The following is a 26,050-nucleotide window of genomic DNA, read 5'->3' as shown; positions in this document are numbered from 1 at the left end:
AATCACAGTTGTACTCTCCACCACTTACTCTGGCAGCTCGTTTTAGAAACCCATTACCCTTTGTGTATAGAGCTGCCCTTCAGGACTCTTAAAGCTTTCTCCTCTCATTTTAAATTTTACCCTTTCAGTTTAAAGCCAAGTTTCAAGATGCTACTTATGTTATGTACAAAAAGTATACAAATATATTTTTTTCTTTTTTTGCTCTGCAAAGGCACACAAAGACATCGAAAACATGAAAGCCAAATTAAAGTTCAAGATTCAATTTATTGTCATGTAATAAAAAGTGTCATATTACACGAAATTGCTTTTGTCTGCTATAAGGCAGACAGATTCGCCATCATCAGAAATTGCCTGAAGTGCCTCTTAGTCAGAGAAAGAGAAGCAAAGAGAGTTCCCCCAGAGTCACCAAGTGTCTGTGGATTCGCCTCCAGCGCTCCCACAGCCACACAGAGTCCTGTCCAAACTATCCAGATTTGAAGCTCCGATACCATTACAAACCCTTCAACGCCCTTGGCACTCTCTCACAACCTGGTTCCAATACCATTTCAGCCAGTCTCCAGCAGCCCACAGCCTGGTGCGAGTACCTTGACCGCAGTATACAGTAGCCTGCATTCTCTGTGGTTTCCTTGCCTCGAGTCACCAGTAGCCCACAGTAGTCCTTCAGCCTCAGAACCCCTGACTGATCCGCCACCGTGGTCACCTCTCTATTGATCGTCTCTTCGGCTTCTCCTTCTCAAACGGGATGTCTCCCCGTTTTCTGGTGCCCTGCGCCAGTCATCCGGTTTCCTGCAGACTGCAAACCCTTGTGGATGCTGCCAATCATTGGTGCCGTCATCTTGGGTCCAGACCTTGCAGACATAGGATTTTAAATAAAACTACCATCAGCTCCTATACAGCTTGTAAGGAGCTGACAGTGGTCAAACTTGGCAGTTGGATCCTGTGGTCTCTGCTCCCCACGTGGATCTGCACCAACTGCAGCACTGCCCGTTACAGCAGTGCCTCCATTTTTTAGCATCTAATTACGCTAACATCTCAAGCTTATTCTGTGAACTCCATCATTCTTAAAACCAGAGTGTCTAATTTTAAACAACAATATTTGCTATGTGCACTTGTTTACTCTGTACACAGCTTTATGCAATTTGTTCAATTTTCATTTACAAATTCACTGCATCTCCCAAATACATGCAGGTAAAAAGGAAGGACTCCATGAATAAAAACATCATTGGTCACTAAGTTGTTTATTTTAAATGTCCCTTTGATATTCACTGCCTCAGTTTTACCACTCAATTGAAGTCTCATTTGCACTAGGCTTCTGACAATTTGTTGCAACTTAATTTTTGCTGGTTACCTCCATTTGAGATTTGAATCAGATAACTTTGAAACAATATTGACCAAACCTCCTTTTAACAGCTCTACTGTTTTAAGTATTTATGTTAAACATTTATTGATTTGAAAATAATCTTGCATTTCCAAATTTCAATTTCTTCCATGTTGAAAAAGGTTTTAATATCTTTTCACTGCTTTGAGTGGAATGGGAGATGAAAGAGGCATTCACATTTATGAAAAACTGAAATATTCAAAAATACAACATTGATCCTGAAGCTCATTTATTGCACTCTATTCTATAGAAAATCATTATTTGCTATGGATAATAGATCTCATGTTTGGATATTTATTCCAGAATTTAATATTGGGCCTGAACTTGCAGCCAAGGGTGAGGAACCACAAAATGCAAAATGACAAATGTAAAATATTTGTAATGATATTTGTAGATCTTGTGGACTTTCTGACAGGTGGTCTGGCCCAAAAAATGGCTGGATCTACGTCGTGGCAGAGTTTTCCACAGAGATATAGGTGGGCCAGAATGAATCATGCTGGAAAAATGGCTGAAACAAAACTGGCAAAGTCGTACTCCCAACTTTGTAAGCTATCTGAGGTGTCAATTGTTTCTGATATGCAGAAGATTCCAAAAACAACTAAACAGTAAATTATTTACAAAAATAGTAAAAAAGTATAGCATTACTAAAAAACTTCCAAAAGATTAAAAACATGGAAGCGTAAATTTAAAAAATGTAAAGTACTTTATATTTGATCTTCTCTGTCACAGCCATTCTTCTCCATTCAAATGATTGGACTCACAAACAGTGCAAGCTCACAGGAAAGATGGCTGGGGAATTCAGCAGATCTGTGCTTCAGCACTGGATTTCAACAGGAATTCAAATTTGATCCACCGCCAAGAAACTGCCAGTTGAATTCAACAAGCACTTTTAAGACATTAATCAATTCCAAACCCACTGACATTTGTGGATTGCAAATGCCAGCATTGACTGTCTAAGTGTTGGCATTTCCTGGATAGTTCTGGCCAAATTAATTTCATTTTGATTTTAAACCTTCAGAGAACGTGAACAGCAGCTCAGAAGCTGACATTCAATACCAAAGAGAAGAATAAATTTGACACAGCATGAAATAACATTACGTTTGGAAATGTTATCATTCCAAATCAAATAATAGATTGTTTTCTCGCCAGAACAGAACTCTCCATTTGGATCCTCATCCCTTCTTTGTCTCTCTTGGAATATAACAAATATGTTCCATATAGACGGCAGGGTTGCAACAACAGATTGGCCATGCAAATAACTGAGGGGCATAGAATTCCAGGAAATGTTGCAATCTGACAAAAATCATGATCTTCATTGTTTCTTTTGGAGCAAATGAAATCAATAGAGATATTTTAGCCAACTCTTGGTCATGGTGAACTCTTGTTTAACATTACAATACTGGTGTTAAGTTAATCACATTTAGTAATAAATAAATTCCATACTATTTTTTAAGTTTACTTTTTATATTACTCTGCAAAATACTTGTCAATGTTGATACCCACCTTACTGCTGATGTAAGTTTTGCAGTATTATCGGAAAGCATGCTAATAGCACCATCATCCTCCCCTTCCAGCCCCTATGGAAAAAGTCACAAATGTGGAGAGCATAAATCCAGAGTCGTATCAAAAGCAGCCCAGCACAAATTTGAACCATTAAGAAAGGCAGAAGGTCAGTAAGAGAAATGTGTGACATCCAAAAAAGAGACCACCTTAAGATAGAAAGAGTTCAGAGTGAAGATTTGTTGGGATGTTGCCTGGACTTCAGGAAATGAGTTATAGCAGTGGTTCTCAACCTTTTTCTTTCCACTCACATACCACTTTAAGCCATCCCGATGCCATAGGTGCTCTGAGATTAGTAAGGGATGGCTTAAAGTGGTATTGGGTATAAACAAAATGTTTGAAAGCTACTGTTTTAATCTAATTTATCAAAGAGTAAATACAAGAGTTTCAGCTAACTTTCTAAAGGTAACACAAATTCCAAATTTGCTGTCCTAGTCTTTTTTCTTAAATTTAACAATTCACTGACATCAGAATCATAGAAGATTACAGCACAGAAACAGGCTCTTTGGCTATTCTAGTCTGTGCCAAACTATTTTTCTGCCTAGTCCCACTGACATGCACCCAGTCCACAGGCCTCCATACCTCTACCATCCATGTATCTGTTCAAATTTTTCTTAAATGTTAAAATTGAACCTGCATTCACCACTTCAGCTGGAGGCTCGTTCCACATTCCCACCACTCTCTGGGTGAAGTTCGCCTAATGATCCCCCTTAACTTTTCCCCTTTCACCCTTAACCCATATTCTTTGGTTTGTATCTCAATTACCCTCCGTGGAAAAAAGCCTATCTCTTTTTACTCTGTTTATTCCCCTCATAATTTTAAATACCTCTATCAAATCTCCCCTCATTCAGGGGAAAAAAGTCCTAACCTATTTTATCTTTTCCTGTAACTCAGTGGTTCTCAACCTTTTTCTTTCCACTCACATACCACTTTAAGTAATCCCTATGCCATTAGTTCTCTGTGATTAGTAAGGGATTGCTTAAGGTGGTATGTAAATGGGGAAAAAAGGTTGAGAACCACTACTCTAGACCCAATTGTTACTGAAATATTTTGCTTGAGAAATGTGGTCATTGGCCCATTTCCTTTGGAGTTATGAAACCGTGCACATCACAAGTCAATTAGGTATGATTAAAACAGTAGTTTTCAAATGTTTTGTTTATACCCAATACCACTTTAAGCCATCCCTTACTAATCTCATGGCATAGGGATGGCTTAAAGTGGTATGTGAGTGGAAAGAAAAAGGTTGAGAACCACTGCTGTAACTCAATTCCTGAAGTCAGGGCAACATCCCATCAAATCTTCACTCTGAACTCTTTCTATCTTATTGAACATCTTTCCATCTTATTGAACATCTTTCCTGTAGTTAGTTGACCAAAACAGCACATAATACTCCAAATCTGGCTTCACCAATGTCTTGTACAACTTTAGCATAACATTCCAACTCCTATACTCAATACATTGATTTATGAATGCAAATGCAAAAAAATCTCTTTACAACACTACCTGTGATGCCACTTTCATGGAACTATGTATCTATTTCCAGATCCCTCTGTTCTACTGCACTCCTCAGTACCCTACCATTTACTGTACATGTCCCTTCTTGGTTTGTCTTTCCAAGATGCAACATCTTACATTAGTCTGCATTAAATTTCATCTGCCATTTTCAGCCCTTTTTACCAGCTGGTCAAGATCCTTCTGCAAGCTTTAAAAGCCTTCCTTGCTGTTCATAACACTTCCAATCTTTGTGTCATCTGCAAACTTGCTGATCCAATTTACCACTAATAATCCAGATCATTAATATCAGTGACAAACAACAATTGTCCCAGAACTGATCCCTGAGGTACACCACACGTTACAGGTCTCCAGTCAGAGAAGCATCATCCACCACCACTCTCCTGCATAGCCAACATCAAATCCTGTTTACATTATGAAAACTGAGCTTATGAACTTTCTTGACTAACCTCCCACATGGCACCTTGTCAAAGGCCTTACTAAAGTCCATGTAGACAACAACCAGTAGCCTTTCCTTCATCAACTTTCCCGGTAACCTTCTTGAAACTCTATAAGATTGATTAAACACGATCTACCAGCAGAATGCCATGTTGATTATCCTAAATCAGGACTTTGCTATCCAAATTATTGTATGTCCGATCTCATAGGCTCACTGGCCTATAATTTCTTGTGTTACTTTTGGAACCTTTTTTAAACAATGGAACAACATGAGCTACCCTCCAATCCTCCTGCACCACATCTGTGGCTTAAGGACATTTTAAATATTTCTGCCGGAACCCCTGAAATTTCTACACTAGCCTCCCCCATTCAAGGCCCGAGGGAATATATTGTCAGGCCCTGGGGATTTAACCACCTTTATTTGCTTTAAGTCAGAAAGCATCTTCTGTATAGGTTTCATGACCTCACTTTTTTTTCCTTACTTTCCTTGAATCTGTGTCAGTTTCCTGAGTAAATACTAATGCAAAAAACACATTCAAGATCTCCTCTAACTCTTTTGGCTCCATACATAGCCAGCCACTCTAATCTTCAAGGTGATCAATTTTGTCCCTTACTATCCCTTTCCTTTTAATATACCTGTAGAACCCCTTAGGATTTTCCTTCACATTGTCTGCCAAAGCAACCTCATGTCTACTTTTAGCCTTCCTGATTTATTTCTTGAATTTTTTTCTTGCATTTTTTTTTAATACTCAAGTACCTTATTTGCTCCGTTTTGGCTATACCTCCTATACACCTCTCTCTTCTTCCGAACTAGATCGCTAATATCTCTGAAAACCAAGGTTCCCTATGCCTGTTAACTTTGCCTTTAATACTGACAGGAACATACAAACTCTGTAATCTCAAAATTTCACCTTTGATGGCCTTCCACTTACCTCACACAACCTTGCCAGAAAACTGTTGTCTCTGTGAATTGATTGACATCTGTCTCCGGCCTCTCAAAATAAATTCCAATTAAGCTAGTTTCTCAGGAAATTTGCCATTGCTATTTGCTCTTTCAATACATTTTCCAATTCATCTTCCACAGTTCCAATTTTATTTCTATTACACTGTTAGGTAGACAGCAGAAGGCCCCTGTTTTATCTTGATTTTAGGTTTGTTACTTTTTTTTTTAATCCTCGCACTCTTCATTTCCTTAAGCTCTCACATACTTTTAACATTTTTCATGTGATATCAGCCGTAATATTTAATTGCTAATCCTACTCCTTGCATACTTTTTCAGTTATTCCAAAATAGGTGTGTATGTACATTGTCCTATACATTCAACAATAAATGAGTTATTGTCATATGAATGGTTTGGTGTTTTCAATTTTGGCCTAATTCTCTCATTATTGTCTTGAATACTGTGCATATAACAGCAGAGAAAATTTCATTTTTAAAATTAATTTATCTGCTCACATTATTGTATCATTCCTTACCATGATGCTCTTTAAGTGTTTTACTTCATCCTCTTGTGCCCTGTAAGAATCTAGTTCTTGCTGGACTGATTCAGCTACCTCTGGAAAGGGACTGCATAAGAAAAGATCAAGGATTCACAGAACAATCAGTTAGAAATACAAGATTATAATTTGAATGAAAATAGTGCTAGGACAATAACCAGGAGGGTGGTGAGGGTTTGAACTCATTGCTTGAAAGTGCTATAGTGAAAAAATCCATATAATGTTTAAAAAGCACTTGATGTGTCATAATCTACTAAGTGTCCAATTGTGTCTAAGAAGGGTGTAGTAACCTGCCTTCATGACTATCGACCAGTAGCACTTACATCAACAATGATGAAGTGTATTGAAAAGCTGGTGTTGAAGCATATCAGCTCCTGTCTGAGCGGTGACATGGATACATTCCAGTTCACCTATCATAGCAACAGGTCCATGGTGGATGCCATCTCACTGGCTCGACACAAAGCCCTGGAACACCTGGACAGCACAGACGCATATATCAGGATGCTCTTTATTGACTATAGTTCAGCATTCAACACCATCATCCCCTCAAAACTGATCAGCAAACTCCAACACCTGGGGCTCAACACTCCACTGTGTAATTGGATCATGTATTTCCTCATCTCCAAACCACAATCAGTGAAGACTGGTAAGAAGATTTACATAATTTCTATCAGTACTGGAGCACCACAAGGATGCATTCTTAGGTTCCTGATCAGCAATCATCAAGAATCCACACCACCCAGCACACACTCAGTTCTCGCTACTGCCATCAGGAAAGAGGTATAGGTACCACAAGACTTGCTCCACCAGGTTCAGGTACAGCTGCTATCCCTCCACCATCAGTCTCCTTAACAACAATCTCAATCAGAGACTCATTTAAGGACTCTTACTTGTGCACTTTATTGATTTTTAAAATTCTCTCTGTTTACATTCGTTATCTGTTTGCAGTTCTTAATTTACATATTCTTTCCCACTACCAGTTGGTGGTAATTCTGCCTCACCCACAGAAAAAAAGAATCTCAGGTTTATATGTCATATTATGTATGTACTCTGACAATAAATCTGAAAACAGGTGGGATTAGGATGGGAATTAATTCTTTGGCAAACAAGGATATGATGGATAATTTGGGCTCCATGTAGACCACCTCGCCAGATTAGATTTCAGATTTATTATCAGAGAACATATATGACATTACATACAACCCTGAGATTCCTATTTTCCTGCAGGTGCAGCAGAATTACCACTAAATGGTAGTGCAAAAAATAAACCGTACACAGTGTAAACATGTAAAAAAATAAAGAACTTAAACAGATAACAAATGTAAACAAACTGACTGTGCAATACAAAGAGAAAGTAAATCAATAAAGTGCACAAGTAAAAGACTTTAAATGAGTCTATGATTGAGTTTGTCATTGAGGAGTCGAATGTGGAGGGGTAGCAGCTGTTCCTGAACCTGGTAGCGTGAGGTTTGTGGCACTGAAACCTCTTTACTGATAGCAGCATTGAGAACAGAGCATGTACTGGGTGGTGTGGGTCTTTGACGATTGCTATTGCCCTACAACAGCAGAGTTCCCTGTAGATGTACTCAATCATGTGGAGAGTTTTACCTGTGATGTCCTGGGCTGCGTCCACTACCTTTTGGAGGGCTTTGCGTTCAGAGGTATTGGTGTTCCCATACCAGACCATGATGCAACCAGTAAGCATACTTTTCACCACACCTCTGTAGAAATTTTCCAGGGTTTCTGATGTCATATCCAAACTCTGCAAATTCCTGAGTAAGTAGAGGCGCTGATGTGCTTTCTTCGCAATGCCTTTGGTGTGTTGGGTCCAGGAAAGATCCTCTGAGATAGTGACTCCAAAGAACCTAAATGTGCTCACCCTCTCCACCTCTGATCCCCCATTGATCATTGGATTGTACACCTCTGGCTTTCCTTGCCTGAAGTCAACAATCAGCTCCTTAGTTTTGGTGACATTTTTTTGTAAGGTTGTTGTTGGTTCACCATTCTGCCCAGTTTTCAATCTCCCTCCTGTATTCTGTCTCATCCCCTTCCTGTTTTTTTGAATATTTTATTTATCACTTTCCATCAAAAAGAAACAGCATCATACATTTCTTTAATTATATACAAATATCCACCAACTAATTACAAACATGTGATGTCTCCCCCTCCCTCTCCCACTGCCCCTCCCATAAAGAAAAACCCTTCAAAGGAACATTTTAAACCAACCACCAGTCCAGCCCTGTATGAATGGACCAGCCACAGACTCATCCCCTTCCTTTATACAACCCACTACCATGGTATCGCCGGAAAATTTGTAGAAGATGTTATTGTTGAACCGGCCTAAACATTATTCTAACTTTCAAAGTAGTAAAAGATAAAAGAACATAAAAGAAAATAATCATAATTTAATTTATAATTTTCACAGGTAAATTGAAAAGTTTTGAGATATAAACTCCAATGTATTAGATAAGTTATCATTAAATATTAAATTATTATTCAAATATCAGAAACGTCATGTTGGGCACAATATTACAAGGATTCCAATTTTTGTAAAACAGGAAACATTGAAATCGTGATGAGAATGGCCACAAATCTACAGCTATGTGTAATGGGTTATATTATATTATATATTATATGTATTTAAAAGAGACAGATTGTGGGGATTTAGTGGAGATCACTTCACAAACACATCTCATTTCAAATGCAAGAGCTTTGGCTGAAGCTAGACATTCAGGCACCAGCGATTTTGCAAAGACAATGGAAATGCTTTGGGAAATAACTTGAAAAGCAGGTGCAAATGGAAGAGTCTGGCTCAAGTGCTGATAAAGATCTTCCAAGGATTGTGTTTGCAGCCATCCAAGGAGTTCTGGCTTTTACAAGGAGAGGGGGGGGGGGGGAGGAGAGAAAGAGAAAGGGAGAGAGAGAGAACGAGGGGGAGAGAGAGAGAGAGAGAGTTCAGCTGTAGCAATTTGAGGCTGCAACATGGCAAATTGGCAGGCTTGTTGAAATCCCATTTTGAAGATGGGTTGTGAGTTCTGAGTTCAGCCTGTTGAAAACCCTTGTATTCCTTACAAGAGGAAATGGTGGGCTAGAGTGTTTTTTCTGGAATAAGGGAAACAAGAGGAACTCTGTACTAAAACTGGAAGAAGAGGTTATCATTTGGAAAACCCATGATGGGGCAAGTTTCTTTGGCAAGACAGTGAAGTGACTGATTGGAGGAAATCAGTTTGTGTATGTCCAACAAGCAACAAATCTCTCTCTGAAACCAACAAGAAACTTCCTGAGCAGCAACTATTTAACTTTAAGCACCAGAGCCTGGTGAAAGTTCATAAATGTTAAATTTTGTGCACGGTACAAGAATTGCCTGATACCAGTGAACTTGGAGAAATAAGAAGTGAATGATTGGACTATTAAATCCAATTTAATAGTCTATTACTGTACATATACACATTACGTACACATTACATGTGCTTAGAATTAGAAAGGGATTAAGCTAGGTTAATAGTAATAAGTTAAAGTTTGATCCTGTTTTTAAGTTTAAAGAAAATTAAAGCAACCTTTGTTTAAGTAACCATTTGTCTTGGTGAATTTCTATTGCTGCTGGGTTTTGGGGTCCTCTGGGCTCATAACATATGTTTATATATGCCCATCACAGAATATGCAAATTATGTGATGTGCAATGCAGTGCAAAAATTAATGGCAATATTTCTTCCTGAAATAAATAAAATAGGTAGCTGAAGTGCATTACCTGCCTTTGTGCCTTTGCCAAAAATTATCAACAGCTGTAAGGTCATACGTTCTTTTTGTTTTTTTCTTTGGTCTCGTTCCTGCAGACGAATTTTCTGTTCCTTGTGTTTCTTCCAAATTCACTCTATTCAAATGAAAGTCCTGCAAAAGCAACATATACACTTAGGATAATGTGCTGATTGGTTCGGCTTTGTAGAATGAACTGACACCACTGGCATTCCACTAAGGAAAAATGATCATGATTTGATTGCATTTTCTATATGGGATGACAGCAGGCAGGTAATACATGACAATGACAGCACAGTTTACAACAAATATTTATCCCTTTCAAGACACTGAAACCCAAAATGAAAAGTGAATCAGGAGAAGTTAATTGTAATATTAGAACAAAGGAAAAATCTTATTTGTTGCCAAAAGGAGCAAGGCTGAGAAATGGGAACTTTTTAGAAGTCTCCAAAGTGAGATAATTGACAGCTCTGAAAATGTACAAAATTAGAGAAGAAGAAAAAATAAATTGCAAAATCATCTATACATGTGCAAAAAGGAAAAGATTAGCTAAAGTTAATATGGCCTTTCAATGAAGACAGGAAATTATATCGCAGAATAAAGAGGTGAAACTAATATTTTATGTCTACCTTTACAAAAGATGTGAAAAAAACTTGTGGAAACTGTAGAGAGAGTTACAGGTCTGGAAAAAATGGGAAGCCAATAAAAATACAATTTAAAGAAGCTAAAAGAAAATAACAGAATTGCAAGCTGACAAATCATTAGGACTTACAGACTTGCATCCCACAGTACAAAAGATGTTTCAAGATTCAACTATACCCACAGATAGGATTGCAAAGATATTTGATAAGCAAAAAGGTTAATATTACTAGGTGGACAAGAACATGAAGTTGAGATTACATTCAAGTTAGCTTTAATCTTATTCAATGGCAGAACAGGCTTGAAAGTCGAAGTGGTTACTCTTGCTTCAAATTTGTATGCTTGGATATATGAAAATCAAATATATGAGGCTAATGTTTTTTTATACATAAAAGCAGCATATGTTTAAATTTATTTTTTTAAATTTAGATATACAACATGGTAACAGTCCATTTTGGTCCACGAGTCTGTGCCACCCAATTTACACCCAATTAACCTAAACCCCAGATACGTTTCAAACAGTGGGAAGAAACCAGAAACCCCGGGTGAAACCCATGCAGACATGGGGAGAACATACAAACTCCTTACAGTGGCAGGATTCAAACCCAAGTCCCAATCGTTGGCTCAGTAACAGTGATGGACTAACTGCTACACTAATCGTGCTTCCCAATGTTGCGATATGTTGTAAATTTGAAAAACAGCATTGTTTTACTCAGCAAATATCACAGTATATATAGAGATTTAACATGGTACTTCATCACAGCTGGAAAAGTTTAAAAAAACGGGTTTAAGTTGCAGAGAGAACAAAGAGAATATCCTTGAAACGATGCAGAACAAGATTATCCTGGTGAGAGAATGTTATTTAATAGACAAATGAGGGTAGTTTGAGAGAGAGAAAAATCTACAGAACACACTGGAACTGTGAGATGCAGAACTGTTGGTGGAAATCTGAAGAAAAGATAATATTTTAAGTACCCAACACTTCAAACAGTCTATGTGGAGAGAGAAAAATAAGATGAATTGATGTTGCATTGGAGCTACCAGTGCCAATACAAACATCTGAAAATGTTGAATTTGTTGTTAAATCTGGAAGGTTACATACTTAGATGGAAGATTAAATGCTATTCCTTTAGCTTTATTAGAACAATGAAGGTAGGGATCAGAATGAGTGGACAGAGAATTAAAGTGACAATAAACTAGTTCTGGGTCACCCTTGCATTGATAGTGTGGCTAAGATTTCATACAGAAACTTGTGTCAAAGAAAGAGATCAGCCTGTACTCATTGAGCCCTGGAGCAGGACAAGGGACCCCATGGCCTAATGCTGCTTCTATTTCTTGTGTTCTTTAAATCTATTGGCACAATTTGGTATACCTTATCTGCACTACGATTTGGAAAGGTATGTATGTACCTGTACTTAACTCAGTATGCAAGTAAAATCTAAAGTTACATTTGGAAAGATAAAAGTTCAGATATAGTGAGTATGAACATTTGCATGATAGTGTATTGCCACACAGGTCTAATTTATTTGTGATGTGTTTACTGATTAGGATACAACATTTGTTCAAACTGTCCCTGGGTTAAATTGCTTCTTCTCTGAATTTAGTACTCCTACTGTCATTCTGCATGTTTGCACAGGAGCAAAATATGACATTCACCTTAATTGGCAAATAAATCACCAAATACTTATGATTCTACACCAGTTTCTTCAGGAGAGAAGATTAAAAATATATACAAATCATGAAGGAATCCACATCACAAAATTACCTTTATTTAAAACTGAAGGAGGGTCTCAAGATGTGCTTTCTATTTGAATTGCTTTACTGCTCAACAGACTATTTGTAGAAGCAATGTAATATTTGTGACAGAAAGAAAATTAAATTTCAAGGTTAGTAAGAATCCATCACTTCAAATTTCTCTCAACACCTCTGATGAAGTCAGTTGCAAGAATACACAGAGGTTTCACATCCCAAAGGAATTCCAATCATGGTGGACGAGCCAGCATGTGGCTTGGATGGGATGACAAAACCTGTAAAACACATTTCAGCTTGATATTCTTTGACAAATCAGTCAATGGTATGACATGTAATTTGATGGAATAAACAGCTCAAAGAGTTGCTTAATCTTTAAATTCAGATTTAAATCCAATGCAGACTAATGGTACTAAAAGTGATTTTTTTTCCCCCCTCATGAAGATTCCTTACTTTAGCTATCCAACAAAGAACTACATATCGAAATGAAAAACCTGCCATTCTGTAGACATACAACTAAGGAAAATGAATCATTTTGTGCATCTTATAGGAGATTACTTAGTTTGCGTTGAATATAAGCCACAAGTTTGAGAACAGATCATCATTTTATTTAATCAGCAGACAGGAGTTTCATCCAAGAGCCTCTACTAGAGAGAACATAGAAAAAAGTTTTGACTCAAAAAAGAAAATGTAATCCATGTTATTTGAATATATTAAAACAAATTAGGAAGGATTAACAGATCCATGCAGTGCATAATTTTCCACAACCAAATATTGCATCTTGGCAAAAATCTCAAAAATCCATTACTGAAGTTGAACTTCATTTTCAATGTCAGTTAACTTCTGTCTTCTTCGACCAACATTTCTACTTTAGTGCCAACATAACCATATAACTAACCATATAACTGTTTACAGCACGGAAACAGGCCATGTCGGCCCTTCAAGTCCGTACCGGTTCACTTGAACAACTCCACTAGCTCCTCCGCAAACTCCTGAGGAAGTAGAGGCTTTCTTCATGATGCCATGAGTGCTGTGGGAAACTGGAGCTCCTGGGGAAAACCCATGCAGACACAGGAGAACATACAAATTCCTTACAGACAGCTGGAGATTTGAACCTATGTCCTGATCACTAGTGCACATTAATTAATTATATAGCTTTTATATCATGCAATACAGAATATGAGTCACATATCAATTATACATCGTCTTATAAAAATTCGCAAAAAAGTGAAATACATGATGGAATTTTTTTTCACTGCAGGTCTAATCAATCTAATTTATGGTAGCAGTGTTAAAAAATCAAAATATATGGGAAGATATGAAATTCCATTTAATAAATGATGTGATTCAACATGACAAAAAATAAAAAAAATGATTTCTGCAGTCGCCTGAAGAAACTACAAACCAACTGCAGAAGGACCTCCATTCACTTTTCAAGGTAACTTGGGATGAAGAAGCCCAATGATATAAGAAGTGTTTTGCAGACAAAGCTCTAGACAAGAACATGTGAATTACAATCCAAGTTAAATTTGATCAGAGACAAATCAACGTCATAAAAAATTCTACTTAGAATGTTGATTTACAATCATTTGACATTCAATTATCCTAAATTTATTCAGAGAATGAAGCAGAAATATACTGTCTTTAACTATTTTGATTAATTACTCAACATTAATTATCTTTTTTTTAATATTAAAGCCAAGATGGGAATATTTCAGACAGTTATTTGAACTCTGTAAAAGTGTAAAGTATTCGGCTGAAATCCATTTTGATTTTAGGCAATGAGTCTTTCTTTTATTTGCAATGGAACATTAAAAAAAAATACTAACTTGTTGCCATTGGAAAAGTGCAACTTATTTGATTCACACATCAAAACACTTGTAATACAATACTGTTTTTTAAAAAAAAAATTGGCCACCCTGAGAGCATTCATTGTACTGGATTTGACACTTACTGATTGCTCAACTCAAAAACCACAGTCAGTTTAGATAGGATGCTGCCTGCCACTAGTCATTTTTGATCATCATCCACGTGTCCTCGGGAAAAAAAAAATGATTTATGGCCAGTCAGAAAATGCTAAGAATAGTCCTTGAGCAATTCAACTAGTGATGCACCTCTCATGCTCAAACCACAACATTCTTTCAAATGTCCATGAAAATGACTAATTTTCCAGTTAAATACAGTGACTGACAAATATGGTTTGTTTTGTACATGAAAACAAGTGCATTTTTACCATGACTTATTTTTGAATGGACATTTCTTAACATCCCAGGTTTTAAAAAGCTAACTTGCTTCAGAGTTTCCACTCAGAAATGCATTAGGCAGCAAGGAAAAACCACAACAAAATAAGTTCCCATCAATAATGGTCAATTCATTGGGTTGAATGGCCAAATTCTGCTCCTAAGTCTTATGGCCAAAGTATAAAATTCACAGGCAATTTATTTGCAATTAACTGCATATCACCTGGTCAGGTGGTGGACCTCTCAGTGGGGGAGGATTTCAGTGGAAGTGACTACAACTCTCTGGGCTTCAGCATAGCTATAAGGACAGAAGTCAGACAAAATGGGAAAATGTTTAAGTGGGGAATGATGGAATGAGCCAGAAACTAGCAAGAGTAAATTGGAAATAGATGGTGAAGGGAGAAAGCATAGAACTAATGTGAAGGAAGTTTGGGAACTATTTGCACTGGGTTCAGGATAGGTTTGCCCCACTGGGACAAGGAAATGAGGGTAGGAAAAGGGAACAGAGATTGACAAAACAGGTGAGGCAGCTAGTTAAGAGGAAGAAAGAAGCATACACTAGATTTAGAAAACTGGAAACAGGAAGGGCTCATGAGAATTAGATGGTAGCCAGGAAGGAACTTAAGAAAGGACTTACGAGAGCTCGACGGGGACACGAGAAGGCCTTGGCAAGTAGTATTAAGAACCCCAAGGCATTTTAGCATCGAGTCCACGCTGCTGAAGATCCAGCTGCGCTGGATGGGTCACGTCTCCAGAATGGAGGACCATCGCCTTCCCAAGATCGTGTTATATGGCGAGCTCTCCACTGGCCACCGTGACAGAGGTGCACCAAAGAAAAGGTACAAGGACTGCCTAAAGAAATCTCTTGGTGCCTGCCACATTGACCACCGCCAGTGGGCTGATATCGCCTCAAACCGTGCATCTTGGCGCCTCACAGTTTGGCGGGCAGCAACCTCCTTTGAAGAAGAGCGCAGAGCACACCTCACTGACAAAAGGCAAAGGAGGAAACACCCAACCCCAACCAACCAATTTTCCCCTGCAACCGCTGCAATCGTGTCTGCCTGTCCCGCATCGGACTTGTCAGCCACAAACGAGCCTGCAGCTGACGTGGACTTTTTACCCCCTCCATAAATCTTCGTCCGCGAAGCCAAGCCAAAGAAAGAAAGAAAGAAGAAAGAAGAACAGAAGGATGATGAGAATGAAGGTGGGGCCGCTTAAGGTTAAAGGACACAATATGTGCCTAGAGGTGGTGGAAGTTGGGGAGGTCTGAAATGAATACAGTACTTTGCTTCAATAGTCACAAGAGAAAAGGATCTTGAACAGGGTGAGGTGAGAGTAGAATAGGTTTGTGTGGTGGACAATGTTGAGATTAAGGAAGAGAAAATGTTCAATCTTCTTAAAAACATTAAGATTGATAGTCCCTGGACCAGATCTGATATACCACAGGTTACTGTGGGAAGGGAGGGAAGAGCTTCAGTCATAATTGGACCATGTCTTTAACATCAATTCAAAACATTTTTGTTTTAGATACAATATATGTGGCTTTCAAATCATTCATCATTATTTAATTGTGTCATTATTTTCTATCAGTATAAGCAAATGTAAGAACAAGTTCAAAGGCTCACCAAGCCAAACTCTTCTTTGGAGAAAATAAAACATATTATGTGGTTCATCCATTCAATTGCTCTGAGATTGGCAAAAGTGTCAGAGGAAGGTGGGTAGGATATGGTAGCTGGTGGGGTGGAAAATGGGGACCAGGGGACTCTGTCCCAGTATTGCCTGGGGATGGGGGTGGAAGTTGGGGTGAGGGCAGAATAAAGCAATTCCAGGGAAATTAATTATCAATAGTCTTCAATAACTCTGCATTAGCTACTATAATCCCTTGCTTTAAATTTCACTCCTCAATGCTTTAATATCCTTCAAATGAGCATTGATAACATTTGTTCCAGGCTCACGAACTGCACTGCTTTTTATTCTATCCAAAAGGTACTGGTCATTATCTTCTACATCACGTCTTCTTACTCTTAAGCATTCATCTGGACAAGCACTTCACATTCCTAGCAGATGTTGAGACACAACTTTCATTCAATAGAGTCCTTTAAATATCAAAGCTGTGCTTTTGTAATAGTTCACTGGATTGTCTCATATCTCCAGAGATTTCCCACACTCTCAAATATATTTAAAAACAGTTGCTGATTTGATAAGCTGGGTACTCATTAGAAGTGAGCTACAGAGATAAAATGACGTGACTGCATAACATCTCTTGTTCATTAATAATTATAACTCAACTGGTGGTTTATTCACAATTCTGGATCACAAATGTCCATTCATAAAGTATTATTTTAGATGTACAGAATCAACTTCATATACCGGCAAACCTGTATTATAAGTGGCCCACACTGTGACTAAGTAATGCGAAGAGGACCCCAAAACCCAGCAGCAATAGATATTCAACAAGACAAATGGTTATTTAAACAAAAGTTCCTTTTAATTATCTTTAAACATGAAAACAGGATCAAACTTTAACTTATTACTATTAACTTAACTAACCTAACTTAACCCCCTCCTAATTCTAAGCGCATGTGTGTGTAAGTTCAGAAAAGTTATTTGATGCACAGTCCAATCTCACTTCTCATTCCTCCAAGTTTACTGGTTGCAGGCAATTCTTATACTGTGCACAGAATTTAACATTTATCAAATTCACCAGGCTTTGGTGCTTGAAAGGTAAATGGTTACCACTCAGGAAGGATTTTGTCGGTTTTCAGAGAGATTTGTTGTTCGCTGGACACCCACAACTGATTCCTTGTAACCAGCCACTTCAGTGTCTTGTGAGAAACTTGCCCCCTCAGGGTTTTCCAGATGATAACCTCTTTCTTTCAGGTCACCACAGAGTTCCTTTTTGTTTCTCTTATTTCAAGTGAAACATTAGGTAGCCAGTCGTCTCCTCTTGTATGAGCCACAAGGACTTTGACCAGGCTAAACTAAGCACTCACAACCAGTCTTCCAAATGGGGTTTTCCTCAAACTTGCCAGCTTGTCCTGTTCCAGTCCCAGCTCCTGCTGCTGACTGTAGCACTGCAGAACTCAATTCTCTCTCTCTTTCTCTGAGAAAAAAAACAGTGTTTCTCTCTCTGCTCTCAAAACCACATGACCCTCTTAGAACAGCAAGTTCCACTCCAGACAGCCTGCAGCTCCGACAAGTTATTTCATCTGTTGCCTTTTTGTAAACAACAATTCATTAGTGAAGTCTCTTGGGCACCGTCCAAAGCTTTTGCAAAGGCTCTTGGAGCCGGCCTGTCTAGCATGAGCAGAGCTCCAGTATTTTAAATAAGATCTATTTTAAATTGTTTGTATGTGACCTACACTAAAAAATCTGCCCCAATTTATCTCACGAAAACATATCTATGATCTGTCACATTAGGCTGCACCTGAATGGAGAAAAAAAAGTTTTTCAGAAAGTGCTTTAGGTCGATGATCTTTTATCAGTAGGGAAGCAAGTTGGATATATGTTTTCACTTGCAGAGAAAGGGAGGAAGGATGGGGAGAACAGATGGAACTTGGTTGAAGACAAGAGAGACAGGGGGGGCAACAAGTGGTGACGATACTGATGAAAGTAAGTGGGAACTTTTTAATCTGCAATGATCTAAATTAGTGCAGAAGGATAAAATCTGATATGCCATGAGAGATCATCACCTGTTGTGAGTCCCAACCCAAGATGCTGACTGACCATTTCTCTCCATTGATAGTGCCTGACCTGAGTCATTCCAGCTTGTGAAGAGTATGGCAAGGAAATCGTATTGAATGACAGCCCTCTCATCATATATGGCAGAATTCCTAAACTGCGTGCCGACCATTCAAGCTCTCTTTCTTCAACAAATTATGAAAAATGGATAATTATATAAGTTCCAAGTTACTTTTCAACTAACTTTTGAAAAGAATGGAACTCGGTAAATTATTTACAAACTCAAATAATTTTCAATCTGAAATAACTCCATGGATACAGATGCTACTTTGAGATCTATTTCATGAACAAATGTAGAGTCCTTTAATTATTTATGACATTGGGAAACAATATTAAGGAAAGAATACTCTTTGGTTGAACCAAAATATACAATGTCTTCTTTGGCTTGGCTTCGCGGACGAAGATTTATGGAGGGGGTAAAAAGTCCACGTCAGCTGCAGGCTCGTTTGTGGCTGACAAGTCCGATGCGGGACAGGCAGACATGATTGCAGCGGTTGCAGGGGAAAATTGGTGGGTTGGGGTTGGGTGTTGGGTTTTTCCTCCTCTGCCTTTTGTCAGTGAGGTAGGCTCTGCGGTCTTCTTCAAAGGAGGTTGCTGCCCGCCAAACTGTGAGGCGCCAAGATGCACGGTTTGAGGCGATATCAGCCCACTGGCGGTGGTCAATGTGGCAGGCACCAAGAGATTTCTTTAGGCAGTCCTTGTACCTTTTCTTTGGTGCACCTCTGTCACGGTGGCCAGTGGAGAGCTCGCCATATAACACGATCTTGGGAAGGCGATGGTCCTCCATTCTGGAGACCTCTGCCATCTCGAGTACTTCGACGTTAGGGATGTAAGCGCTCCAATGGATGTTGAGCATGGAGCGGAGACAACGCTGGTGGAAGCGTTCTAGGAGCCGTAGGTGGTGCCGGTAGAGGACCCATGATTCGGAGTCGAACAGGAGTGTGGGTATGACAACGGCTCTGTATACGCTTATCTTTGTGAGGTTTTTCAGTTGGTTGTTTTTCCAGACTCTTTTGTGTAGTCTTCCAAAGGCGCTATTTGCCTTGGCGAGTCTGTTGTCTATCTTATTGTCGATCCTTGCATCTGATGAAATGGTGCAGCCGAGATAGGTAAACTGGTTGACCGTTTTGAGTTTTGTGTGCCCGATGGAGATGTGGGGGGGCTGGTAATCATGGTGGGGAGCTGGCTGATGGAGGACCTCAGTTTTCTTCAGGCTGACTTCCAGGCCAAACATTTTGGCAGTTTCCGCAAAGCAGGACGTCAAGCGCTGAAGAGCTGGCTCTGAATGGGCAACTAAAGCGGCATCGTCTGCAAAGAGTAGTTCTACTAGAGCTGTAAAAGGCACAAGTTATCTATTCTAGACAAAAAACCCCCAAAACCAATGTCAGATCATAGTAATGTTTCAGTTATAACCCTTTCTAATTCTAAGCACATGTAATGTGTAGGTAATGTGTATATGTATAGTAAAGTTCTTTGATTTAATAGTCCAATCATTCACCTCATTCCTCCAAGTTTACTGGTTCCAGGCAATCTTATACTGTGCACAGAATTGAATATTTATGAATTTCACCAGGCTTTGGTGCTTGAAAGGTAAATGGCTACCACCCAGGAAAGTTCTTGTCAGTTTTCAGAGAGAGATTTGTTGTTCGCTGGACACCTACAAATGATTTCTTGTAACCAGCCACTTCAGTGTCTTGCCAAAGAAACCTGCCCCATCAGGGTTCTCCAGATGATAACCTCTTTCTTTCAGGTCACCACAGAGTTTCTTTTTGTTTCTCTTATTTCAAGTGAAACATTAGGCAGCCAGTTCTCTCCTCTTGTATGAACGGCAAGGGCGGCTTTGACCAGGCTGAACTAAGCACTCACAACCCATCTTTCAAATGGGGTTTTTCCATAAGCTTGCCAGCTTGTCCTGTTCCAGTCCCAGCTGCTGCTACTGACTGTACCACTGCAGAACTCAATGCTCTCTCTCTCTCTCTCTCTCTCTCTCTCTCTCTCTCTGAGAAAAACCTGCTTTACTCTCTCTCTCTCTCTCTCTCTCTCTCCGCTTGCAAAACCACATGACCATCTTGGAACAGCAAGTTCCACTCCAGACAGCCTATGGCTCCGATGAGTTCTTTCATCTGTTGCCTTTTTGTAAACAACAATCCATTAATGAAGTCTCTTGGGCACTTTCCAAAAGTTTTGCAAAGGCTCTTGGAGCCAGCCTGTCTAGCATGAGCAGAGCTCTAATATTTTAAATAAGATCTGTTTTAAAGTGTTTTTATGTGACCTACACTAAAAAACCTGCCCCAATTTATCTCCCAAAAACATATCTTTAATCTGTCACAATATCATCAGCATGTGCATCAAAACAACAATTTATATATAAATATATTATATATATATTATAGGCAAAATGACAGTTGAACGACCACTGATTGACATGCAAGGGAGATGGGGATAGGTCATATATCCACCATAGGTTTACTGGCAATGGAAATCACCGACTTCTATCTGGACAAAGACTTCCATCATAGGTTAACAGCTCAGTGAAGTCATTGTTTTAAGCAGTTAAAAATATGACCACAGAGTACAATCCTTCTGCTAGCAGACATTGAATGGCCAAGATCAGTGGAGAAGCCCCTCAAACAACAGAAAGAGGGATTAACCCTTAGGTTGGGGTACTATAAATGGTTAACACTACAAGATACAATACTGAACATACATATTAATAGACATCATTAACATCAAGAGTCTTTTCACTATTTACCTTTGTTTGTATACAAATATTTATGAGTTTATAAATATGACATTGTAATGGCTTGCCACCCAATACACAAAATGGCGGTCGAACACGGTGATCGCACAAGACCCGCACAAGCTAATGGCCTTTCTCCTCGGCCAACTGTCTGCACATGTGAACATTGACCAATCAGCGACTAGAACACCGCTGACATCACTCCCGCTGATAATGACAGGAAAATAAGCCAGCGGCAGGAAAGGCAAAGAGTGCAATAAATCAGTCTTGTCTATAACTGCATCAAGTGTGTGCTGTTCTTCCACTCTGCTGTAGTAACTCAATACATTATGAATATAAATTTGCACTATATTTGCAAATAAAGTCTATTTAGAAATAAAAGTTAACAGATATTTTGGATATTTATCTCACTCAAAGTATTTATGGAAAAATCCTACAATCTCTTCAGTGAAAGAATCTACAAATGCTTTTTTTCAACTAGTTGTTATCAGTGAAATTCAAGAGAGAACATGCATTAAAATTGCTAAGAACTCAAGATTTGTCTCCGTAAATTTCTAAATACATGCTTAGAAAGATAGATAATATTACTCACATATCCTAAAAGAATGTTTTATGAAAGGAAGTCACATCAAATCACATACGATTTTAATGAAGTGACATATTTGTGTTCACAGATGTAGTACTCAAGGGATGAATAGTTTCCAAGGCCAATATTTTCAAAAGGATTTTTGCATATCCTGCTTATAAGAATGATAGAAATCTGCAATAGCACAATGCCCTCAGTGAAAAAAGCAACAGTTTTGTTTTTAAAGCCGAACTTTCAGGAGCCACAGGAATGGTTCTCAGAATCAGAATTTAAAACAAGAGACCACATCTATTATTTATTTCTTTTTTTAAAATATTTGATTTTTTCAAAACTATACATAATAAAATCTTCAATAACACAAATATATTAAAATTTTCTTACAAACAACAAAAACAAAACATTCCCTTCCCCCTTCTACACATAGAGATCAGAGCTTACACATCTTTTAACTATATAGAATATTTTGGGTATGTATATTCCTTTGTTACTGTATTTGGGCCTCGATGTGGATCAGGTATGACTGCCAGATCTTTACTAAAGTGTCACACTTATTCTTTAAATTATATGTGATTGTATTTTCATAGCTGTTCATTTCACCAGTCCATCATGCTATAAGTAGAAGGGAATCGGATCCCAAGTGATCACAATACATTTTTTTGCTACCACCAGTGCTATTTTTATAAATAAGATTTGATATTTAATTAATTTGCTTATTTCAATAAAATTGCTTAGTAGATATAGCTTTGGGTCACCCACGAAGGCCGCTCTGACCAGCTTCTTTCTGAGATTACTACCCCAAGACCGACTCCCATCTTTCCCTTGTCCTCTAAACCTGGTTTTGCACTTTCGCTTTGGAGAGCATAATACATTTTTGTTATAAATCCATACCATTCGTTTCATTTCACTACTTTCAGGTGGGGTCAGCATTGGTCTCTGAGGAACGATCTTCGCTGGAGAAAACAATAGTAAGGTCCTATTGGCCTCTCTATGTTTTAGTTATTTGAAGGACATAAGAGTTCCTTCTGTATAACAGTCTTTAATTTAACAGTCTTTGTCATTCCACAAATTCAATATTCTATTGCCTTGAATGTTCATAGGCAATAACACATTTTTACACAGTGAAGCTTTTATTGATATCCCTACTTTTTCTTCCTATAAATTAATTAATTTCCTGCCATGTTCTAATCATATGTATTTGTATGGGATTATCTTTGTTTATTTTTAGTGATTTGAGACTCCGTTTATAGATAAAATCCTTTGCTTCCCACTCCCCCATTGAGCACATTCCCATTTGAATTTGGGGTGGGGGGGGGAATATTTTCCACAAAGAAAGCTGTGAGAAATCTAGCCTCTGCAGCTAGGTAGTATTTTTTTTAAAATCCAGAAGTCTAAGTCCTTCCAGCCCATTAGTTTTTCCAATATAATTCTTGGTACCTTGTTATTCCATAGAAACTGTCTAATAAGATTATTTAATAATTTTTAAAAATTTTTAGGTAACGGAATAGGCAGCGATTCAAAAAAATATTGTAGTCTTTGCATTACTTTCATTTTGACGCAATTAACCCTTCCCACGAAAGTAATCGGTAAATCTCTTCATTTCTGCAGGTCTTTTTCTATCTTCCCCAAAAGAAGAACACAATTTAGTTTATATCAATTCTGTAGATTGTTGTCATTTGCTATTCCAAGATATTTTATTCCATCTGTCTTCCATTTAAATTTACTTCCTTTTTGATACCTTTCACTTTTTAAATGCATCAATGACATTTATCTCACTTTTGTCCATATGTATTTTATAGCCAGATACTCTTGCATATTTTTCTAGTGTTCCTTGTAATTTTTCCAAATATTTAACCAGATCTGATAGGTTCAATAGCACGTCATCACCAAATAGACTAATTTTGTGTTCTTCACCAACTTTTAAGCCCTTCATATCCAAATCTCTTCTTATTATCTCTGCTAGCGGTTTGTTCATTTGTTTGTTAGTTTAAAAAGTGCTAGGGAAAGGGGTCTACTCGATCTACTCATGGGAAACACTGCTGACATCTGGCTATTGGTGAAAATTTTAGCATGTGGTTTACGATATAAAGTTTTTGTCCAGTTTATAAATGTTCTGCCTATGCCAATATTTTTTCTAGTATTTAAATAGATCGGACCATTCCAAACAGTCGAATGCTTTTTCACATCCAAGCAAACTATAATACTTGGATTCTATTCAAATTTTGTCTTAAGTATTATATTAAATAACCTTCCTAGACTATTTGAGGAATGTCTTCCTTTAACAAATCCTACCTGATCTGTATACATCAGTTTTGATATATATTGTCCTAATCCATTAGCCAACACTTTTGCTAGTATCTTATAATCAGCATTTAACAGCAAAATTGGTCTATATGACAACATTTTTAATGGATCCTTTTTTATTGGTAGTGCTGTTATAATAGCATTTGAGAATGATTCTGGGAGGGTCTGCATCTCTACTGCTTGGTCCAGAACATCCATTAATAGGGGCATTAGTAATTCTTTGATTTGTCTGTAAAACTCAGGTGGGAATCCATCCTCCCCTTGTGATTTATTAGCCTGTAGGGTACCCAGGACTTTTTCAATTTTTTTCTCTTGTAAAGGGGGTATCTAGTTCTATCTTTTCTCTCTCTTCTAGTTTTGGAAATTCAACATTCAACAGAAATTCTTCCATTTCATTCTCGTCTCCTAATAGTTCTGATTTGTATAATTTTGTGTAATATTGTCTAAAGATATCATTGATTTCCTTTTGTTTATAAGTTAGTGTATCTTTCTGTTTTTATAGTGTCCATGCTTTTCAATAAATTTTACAATGTGCCATTACATTCCTTCCAGCCTGGTCAACCGACATGCCTTCTATTAATATGGTGTACTTCTATTAAATAGAATCACTACTCCTCTTGGCTTTGAACCAAAAGACGATATTATTTGTCCTACCCATCTGCTTTTCAATTTATCATGTTCCAATTTAGTAAAATATGTTTCCTGTACTTTTAATTTCTTTAAGTATGCCAAGACCCTTTTCCTTTTCACTGACCCATTTAACCTGTTAATATTAAGACCAATAAACTTCAGTGTTTTATCCATACCATTTTTCAAATATTGTACAATAATAAAATCTTTCTGACTTTTTAAATAATACTGCAGCATTTCCATTTTAAGAAACATTTCCCTTTTGAGTAACATTATCCCTTTAAACACACACACACATCACTTGCTCTGATGGTGATGTAAGCAGTAAAACCTGGAAGCCCACAAAAAGAGGCCCGCAGAATTATTTGAAGAACCCCTCCCTTTAACGCCATTTTAAAAAAACTGCTCCTCTCCCTGCAACATTTTCCCCCTTAGATCAGAGTCCCCACCCTGCCACTTTCCGCTCCACTTTCCTTTCTCTCCAGAGCTCTCTATGTACAGTGATTTTTTTTCCCTTTCAGCAGTAAAAATATCATAGTTCAATACTACAAGATTGAAAAAAGATACATTTTTCAGTTAGTCCTGTTTTAAAATGGCCTTTTCTATCTTCTTATCTCGTAACTTTAATCTTTTCACAGCTTTCACAAAAATTCTTTCACTTCTTCATTCTTGAAAATTCTTTGATTACCTTCTGAGAAATCAACTCTCAGCTTCACTGGGTAAGTCACTGAGTATTTTAAGTTTTTGGATTGCAGATGTCTCTTTACCTCATCAAATTATATTTTTTGTTTGACCAAGGCAGGGCTAAAGTCCTGGAAAAACATTACTTTTTCATTGTCCACCATTAATGGTTGAAGCATCTTAATAAGATTACTTGCTTGTGCCACCACATTTAGTGCTTGGAATACTGGCATTCTGAGATCTCTTGGTTCATCTGCTATATTTTCAAGTTTCAAGCAATAAATGGTTTCTGAATTCCTCCTATGAAAATATACTCTAATTTCTATCTGTATGTAACTTCATTTTCAATTATTTTTCCACTCTCTAAATGTGTTGATAGGCTCCTACAATTTGCTGCAGTCCTCCAAAGGACTATCAACAGCAGCCCTTGCATTCCACAATTTGGTTTCACTCACTAATTTCTTAACATAATTCTTAACATAATATATGAATTGCAGCAACTATCCAGCATTGATTCTTGTGAAAAATCACCATCTCCTTCCATTGTGAACATTCATCCTGTTTCTCTGCTTTCCATCCTGCAGTTAGCTATGAATTCACTCAGCT

General features: G+C 37.9%; 1 protein-coding gene across 3 annotated transcripts in view; it reads right to left on the bottom strand.

Moving 5' to 3' along the window:
• Nucleotides 1-26,050, bottom strand: part of scfd1 (sec1 family domain containing 1) — a 163,998-nt gene that overhangs the window by 85,044 nt on the left and 52,904 nt on the right. For all 3 annotated transcript variants that reach the window (XM_069916714.1, XM_069916716.1, XM_069916715.1), the window contains exons 11-13: nt 10,133-10,272; nt 6,364-6,454; nt 2,882-2,955 (exon numbers count right to left, since the gene is read on the bottom strand). In XM_069916714.1, the coding sequence (XP_069772815.1) occupies nt 2,882-2,955; nt 6,364-6,454; nt 10,133-10,272 (305 nt within the window). The remainder of the gene's footprint in view (nt 1-2,881; nt 2,956-6,363; nt 6,455-10,132; nt 10,273-26,050) is intronic.

This window comes from Narcine bancroftii, chromosome 2, assembly GCF_036971445.1.
Source record: "Narcine bancroftii isolate sNarBan1 chromosome 2, sNarBan1.hap1, whole genome shotgun sequence".
Classification (NCBI taxonomy): domain Eukaryota; kingdom Metazoa; phylum Chordata; class Chondrichthyes; order Torpediniformes; family Narcinidae; genus Narcine; species Narcine bancroftii.
The sequence above is the reverse complement of the archived record's forward strand: the minus strand, read 5'-3'. Positions and strand labels throughout refer to the sequence as shown.